At 44.5% G+C, this 7,122-nt stretch overlaps 1 protein-coding gene across 1 annotated transcript; it reads left to right on the top strand.

Annotated features, from left to right (window-relative positions):
• The first annotated feature begins 3,438 nt into the window (after positions 1 to 3,438).
• Positions 3,439 to 6,832, top strand: LOC139297758 (protein L-Myc-1b-like). Its single transcript, XM_070920548.1, has 3 exons — positions 3,439 to 3,570; positions 4,072 to 4,703; positions 5,433 to 6,832. The coding sequence occupies exons 2-3, from the start codon at positions 4,157 to 4,159 to the stop codon at positions 6,053 to 6,055; spliced, it is 1,170 nt and encodes a 389-aa protein (XP_070776649.1). The 5' UTR covers positions 3,439 to 3,570; positions 4,072 to 4,156; the 3' UTR covers positions 6,056 to 6,832.
• Positions 6,833 to 7,122: the final 290 nt, after the last annotated feature.

Here is a 7,122-nt window from a genome sequence, read left to right as displayed (position 1 = left end):
CCCGAAAAAACATCCAAATTCCTGCACTGCATTGTGGCTGATATTCTTCAGGCGGCTGAGTGGGTGTTGCAGACTACATGAGGACTCTGCTGAGGTGGATCCCGACCCCCCGCCACCCCCTTTTTTACCATCCTCACACATATGCTACTATAACAATAAAGGACAATGGTGGGTACTTGAAGTTAAGCTGGGAGATGACTTGGGGAGCTGGCTATTGTTGGTGTTAAGCATTGTTACCTCAACAATGTCCCTGCAAAGGAAAAGATCTCCAAGTTTTAGTGAAGGAAGAGAGGAGGAGGAGGAAGAGGAGGGCGGCCTCATCTAAATTTTATGGGACCAAAGTTTCTTTCTTTCTTCTCTTTGGCTGGGATGAAATATTCCCAACATAGCAGACTGAGGCTTGGTCCACTGTGTAATTATGGGATGTGAGGTTACAGGATCTTCAGGCTATGATCATTGCTCTGTGGGCTAAAGAACCTTAAAGTTAACTCAAATATCTCCTTTTGAAAATGTTCCATTTATTTTAGATTCAGAACATTATCCAAATGTCACTGATATCACCAGGTTTTCATACATGATCATATTTCATATATTTAACCCGATAAAAGTCTATTTTTCAAGAGAAACCTGACCATTAAGACAACATTAAAACTTTATTACAACAATAAACACAAACAGGTTTAGACAAACGTCACAGGCTACAAAAGAGTGCAGATAATCTCTGGTTAAGATCCATAAGGTTTCCAAACCTAAACTAATGTAAAAGTAATAGATTTAGAAGTGAACTCTAATTCTAATAATTCTTTTACACTCACTTCATACTTGTATAGTTACAAGTTAGCAGATGTATAACCATCGGTGGAAAATGAGTGTTCCTGCAGTAAAATGTCCTAAAAGAGTTTAGAAGTCCTAAACTCTGTGCTTCAATTGAGATTGAAAGTTTAAGATTGAAAAGATTTGCAATTTCATGGCAACAGGGCAGACTGCCTCTGCTGAGAGAGATCTTGCAATACGATGAAAAACTCCTAGGCAGCTACTGTATGGACCTCATGGTGTGATTGTTTTGTCAGCTGCTGTACAAATTAACTTTAAACCTCAACATTTAAGCCAACACAGACAAGAAGTCCTGAAAGTGTAGTTGACCCTGTGGCGAGACTGTTTAGTCAAATTTGGTTTTCAAGTCCTAAACGAGCCATTTTGCTGATGTAAACACCTTTCACTCCTGCTCGTGCAACGTGATTGGCTGCTGTGGAATTGATTCAGTATATATAGTTTATCTGTTGTTAGGAAAAATGGAGGTTTGATTCCCCTGCATACTTTTTTGGCCTTGGGAAGGATATCAAGTCAAGTTGAGTCGCAGAGTCTTTTTAAATTTTACCAAGACGAGTCTTAAACCCCAGATTTGGGACTCAACACTCTCGTCTGTGCCAGGTACGACATTGATTGATTCTTTCTCCACACTTGAAGAGGCCACACACTCGGGGGAATGTGTTTGACCTCAGGCCGGTCGCTGACAACAGATGTCCATCACTAATCAGTGTCACTAGCTTGGTCTGAAAAGGACCAGAGATACTGGAGGTTTTTGTCTTGTCCACCGAGATGTTTAATTAAGCAGAGGACGTGCACGCTGTGGACCAAACTGATCGATATGTTAGGCAGGAGGACGGCTGAGGCCACGGGTGGTGTGTGATTTTGACCTGGCGTTGTCTGGTCATGAGACGTTGGTGAACTTCGACCTTTTGCTTGCCAGTGAGCATAAAGCATTTGTTCACGCCAGACAAATCACGTGTCTACTTAATCATTGCCTCGTACAATATGGTGATATCATGGTTAGTGTTCAAATAATTTAATGTTTCAGGTCATTGAGTGCACATTTGTTTGTATGGCAAAGATTGGTGTTTTTCCTTCCATGGCAGAGCTGCTACTGTGGCCTGTAAACAAGAATTTAAGACCAAATATAGTTGTGTTTGTTTAAGACATTAACTTGTTTGCTGCTGAAGAAGCTCCACTCACTTCACCAGCACCTGCAAACATTTCAGCAGCTGAATCCCGGCTGTTTGCGCACTCGTTGTGCTCTTTTGTGTTCAAATGCTGGTCATTAAAAGAAGCACTCCACCCTTCACTGTGGAAATGTATTGCAGCTTGGAACAGAATACACTTTTTAGCTACTGTACATACTTTACATGCTGAATATGGAAATTAAGGACTATCTGCATTGAATTCCTATCTTTTGTAACACAAATTAGAAGACTTGATACTGCAAATCAACAACGTTTTACCCCAAAACAACTTCACGAAACTGCTCTAAACTCAGACAGCAGTAACTTTTAGTCAGAAACAGCCTCAATCAACAGAACAGTTTTTAACAGCTGAAGCTGTTGGAAAAAAACAGGTTTGGACTTCGTCTAGGCTTCTGAGGTCTGCCGATTTTAACAGGATTAAGGAAAAGAGGATCATCTTAAAACTAATGTTTGGCGTCAAGGTTGAGACGCGTCAGCTTTACTTCAGGATCACACACTTGTCTCTCAATGCAGAGACAGCGATGAAGACATCCGACTGGACATGACCACTGTGTCAAACTACTTTGTGGACTATCTCAAATGCATTACGCTGTTATGGTTAAATACTTATTTAGAGCTATGTGTAGTGTCATTTGCTACTTATGCTGGGATGTGGAGCTGGAAGATGGATCCTTTACTTAAGTAAAAGCAGCAATACAACATGTACAAATACCCCATTACAAATGAAAGTCCTGCATTTAGAATTGTACTTAAGTAAAAGCACATGTCAGCAAACAAGTAACATTACTCATTATGCAGAAAATGGCTCCTGTGGGTATTTTATTATCATTATATATTATTAGGGCGGTTGATTACCCTATTAATTACTGTCTTGATGAATCTATCATTGTTTAAAGTTTGATCTATAAAATGTCAGAAAATTGTGAAAAATGCTGACCACAATTTAAGTCAACATCTTTAAATGCCTTGTCTCGTCCAATCAAGTGTCCAAATGTAGTGGCGTGAAAAGTACAATATGTTGCATAAAGCAGCGTGTGCTGGTTAAGTAAAGTGCTCATCATATGTGTCTCCTTCTACTTCTGTAAGAGCAACACATACCGGTGATGAAATATGTTAGTTATTGTGACCATAATTGGTGGTGTAGACGGGGCGGGGCTGAGCGCCCCCCCCCCCCCCGCCTCTGATGCAAATGGAGGGGCTTACCCGGATCTACCGCTGCAGATATTTCCGAGGCTCCTCCCTGCTCTTTTTTTTTTTATCGCCTTATAACAGGAAATCTCACTGGCGCGAAAAACGCACTGTGTGGCTTTCTATTACACATTGTGGGGCGGACCTTGTGCCTGCTGTGTGAGCACCGGCTTTTTGCTGCTTTGCCTTTTAAAACTGAAAAATAAAACTAAAGTAGAGACTCGCGGCGTCGAGACAGCGCATCTTTTACTCCAGCAGCGTTTTATCCGCCTGATCTCTGCGCGCCGCGGACACTTTGCTCCTCGGCTGTCGAGAGGATTTCAATGCCCTGAATTTCGCTGTGGGATTTAGCGGAGAGCCGGTGAGTAGTTTTATTCTGCTGTGTGTTTATGAAAGTTTCAGATGAGGAAACATAGCCGTGAGGGTGAACCCACTGTGTGGCTCTGAGGCACTTTTCCTCTTCACCAGTTCACATGACTCTGTGGAACAAAGCGCTGCCTACATTTCAGGAAATGCAGCCGCGCGCAGACTGTTACCTACACGCAGGATAGTTGTGTGAAACAAAGTCTGCAATTCTACTCGGGTCGTCTCCTGCTCTTTAAAAACTTGCACTGGATCATAGTTGACGCCTATATATAACTATATTATGTAATAACCTTGTGTGCCTGGACAGTTTGAGTCCATCACTGCAAAGAGGGCATCCGCAAGATGCAATCTATTATTAATGTGGTTCCATTTGTAGAAAGTAGGCTGTTAGAGGGATGTAATATCCTAATAGCCCATTAGATGGACACTTGCTCGTGCATCTGATGGGAACTACTTTATAAAGATGACTGCTGATCACTGTGATATTTGCCCTCAGGTCGTGCAGGACGTTCTTCAGAGGCCACTGGTGTCATTTGACCATTTTCTGGGAATAAACTAAGAGGAATTTATTAGCTGGAAACATGGAGTTCGACTGTTACCAGCACTATTTCTTCAACGATTTCGACACAGAGGAGGATTTTTACAAGTCGACCGCACCGAGCGAGGACATATGGAAAAAGTTCGAGCTGCTGCCCACCCCTCCCATGTCTCCCACCCGGACTCTGAGCGGTGCTGCGCTGCAACTCTCGCCGGGAGACAAGCTCAGCTGGTTGTCCAAAGTCCTGGGTCAGGACGAGGATCAGTGCGAGGGCCAGTTCATCCCAGACACAGGGGAGCTGTTCGGCAACCTCAGCTCCATCATCATCCAGGACTGCATGTGGAGTAGTTTCTCTGCCAGTAAGCAGCTGGAGAAGGTCAACGGGCGAGTGTCAGCTGCGGCACAGACCGGTGTCTCCCCGGTGGCCCAGATCGCCGTGAGACCGAGCAAAGCGCAGTGCGTCTCTCCCGGAGGAGCGCACGCCGCCTCGGCGACAGACTGCGTCGACCCCGCGGCTGTTCTCACCATCCCGACAAGCAGCTGCAGGAAGCCGGCGTCGTCTGGCTCCGAGTCTCGCTCTGATTCCTCCGGTAAGAAAGCATTCAGGCTCTAAATTGCCCCACCCTGCCGCTGCCTCAGGATTATATTGCCCTCTAACAATGCGTAATTTGGAAAGCCGGGCTGCTGTTGCATAACTGTGGGCTGTGGTGCAGAGGGGTTATCAAGTGCAACACAGGCAGTCAACCTTTTTAGAGCTGGGTTTTTACCCTCGCGTTGACAATGCGCCACATGCTTGCTCAAGATACGCATGCAGTCTTTTAAAAACCGCGCCCCCGTCACTTTTACTTGAATTTCCCCCTTTCAATATCTGCCACTGGCTCTGCATTGCAATCAGAGTGCGGCAGAGGGGCGGGGTGACCGAGTCCTGGTGATTTATTACTACTTCACACACACAGCGACAGGCCGTGACAGTTACTCTTTCACATTAGGGAGTGCCCCCTGCCAGCAGATCTCCTCATTTAAATAGTTGATCAATGCTCAGTGACAAAAGCATGAATTCCTGCGGGCTTTGGTATGGATGACCACTGCTCTTAACACCTCAGCTCCTGCTCTGCCCTCCTCAGATGGAGGAGCAGGAGATTTGCATGCTTGGTTGTGGAATGCACCTCCTTATAGTCAGTTTAGTTAAATTCTGATTCAGCTGCTCTTTCTTATGCAGTGTGAAGCCTGTGGAGTGTTTTTATAACGGGCCAAACATCATGCTTGTAAAACCCTTTTTTCTATGTGTACTGATGAGTTATTTTCTTATGTGGTCACAGATGATGAAGAGGAAATCGACGTGGTCACTGTGGAGAGTAAGCAGAACCGGGTGAGGCTGGTGAATGTCAGAAAACCGGTGACCATCACAGTCCGGGCTGACCCCTGCCCCAAACGCTTCCACATGTCCGTCCACCGGCAGCAGCACAACTACGCTGCTCGTTCCCCAGACAGCGATCCAGAACCTGAGGAGGATGATGAGGATGAAGAAGATGATGATGAAGATGATGAGGAGGAGGAGGAGGAGTATGAGGAAGAGCCTCAAAGCAAGCGCAACTGCACAGGAACCAGTCTGCAGCCGGGTTGCTCAGCTCGTGTTTCCCAGCCCTCCTCCCCCTCAGAGTCTCCCCAAAACTCTGACACAGAGGACACTGACCGCAGGCGGAACCACAACTTCCTTGAGAGGAAGAGGAGGAACGACCTCCGGTCCCGTTTCCTCGCCCTGCGGGATCAGATCCCCGGCCTGGAGTCGGCCAAGACCCCGAAGGTGGCCATCCTGACCCATGCAACAGAGTACCTCGTGGAGCTGCACACCAAGGAGAAGCGGCAGCTCCAGGAGAAGAAGCGCCTCAAAGTCCGACAGCAGCAGCTCCTCCGCAGATTATCTGAACTGAAGCGCTCTTGAGACACAAAACAAGTCTGCTTATGAAATAAACTGCCTCATTCACAGTCAGGAACTTTTACTCTCGAGTTACCTGTCACTTTCTGAAAAGCTACCGTTTTTATATAACAACATGCCTCATGTAAATAGCTGTGAATTTTAGTTTGGAATACATTTTGCTGTGGGCTTCCTATGAATTGACTGTGCTTACCAATGAACCTGATACGGGGAGGAGCAGATAGTGTGCTGTGTTTTTATTTTTTCTTTGCACAGTGTTTTAGTTATGAACAGGGGTAATGGAGTTGATTTTATAGCTAAGATAATTCCTGGTATGCTGTGATGGGAAATGAGAAATTCTGTTTTCAGAACTTTAATAGTTTACCAGTGTGATATATGTAGCCTTCAGGATGTGTGTGGAAGTCAGTTGAGAGGTCTTCATTTCATCATTGCACACTTATAATGGAGTGAAGTGTGAATGCCTTTCTGTGTACATATGAGTGAATGAGTCAGTTGATTGTTTGCTGTACAAATTGTTCTGTAAATAATAGCTTATTGCTCCTGGTGAAGGAGACAAAATCAAGAGTTGTCAACGAGCTTCGCTCCTCTTTATGACGTGCCACCAGGCATCGAGGAACCTCTATTTTGTTAAGAAAAAAGAAAAAATGGGCAAAAAAAAGAATAAGTAGCACTGCTGTACTTTATATTCACACGTCACTTTGTGATTTCAATGCTTCTCCTGATTTTGGTTGATTTTAAAGCATGTTAACATTGACGGCAACATTAAATTTTTATACCATATTTGCATACAAACCTGAAGTCTTTGTTTTTCTTATTCAAATATTACACAATACCATACACTGCTAGGGCACAACTTACTGTATCCCTCCTATCAAATGAATGTCAAAATGTCTAAGAACATTTAGACTTTGCCATCAAATTAATTTCACAGCTTCTATTAGTTTCCATGGCAACCTAAAGAGACCTCGCACCAAAGTGAACCCTTGACATAAATGTTTGAGGTGGAAGTAACATATGACACAGATTTATCATGCCTCACGCCGAAAGTGTGGGTAAGATCCACCACACGCTGC

Source organism: Enoplosus armatus, chromosome 15, assembly GCF_043641665.1.
Source record: "Enoplosus armatus isolate fEnoArm2 chromosome 15, fEnoArm2.hap1, whole genome shotgun sequence".
Classification (NCBI taxonomy): Eukaryota; Metazoa; Chordata; class Actinopteri; order Centrarchiformes; family Enoplosidae; genus Enoplosus; species Enoplosus armatus.
Note: the sequence above shows the minus strand (reverse complement) of the source record. Positions and strands in the feature narration are given on the sequence as shown.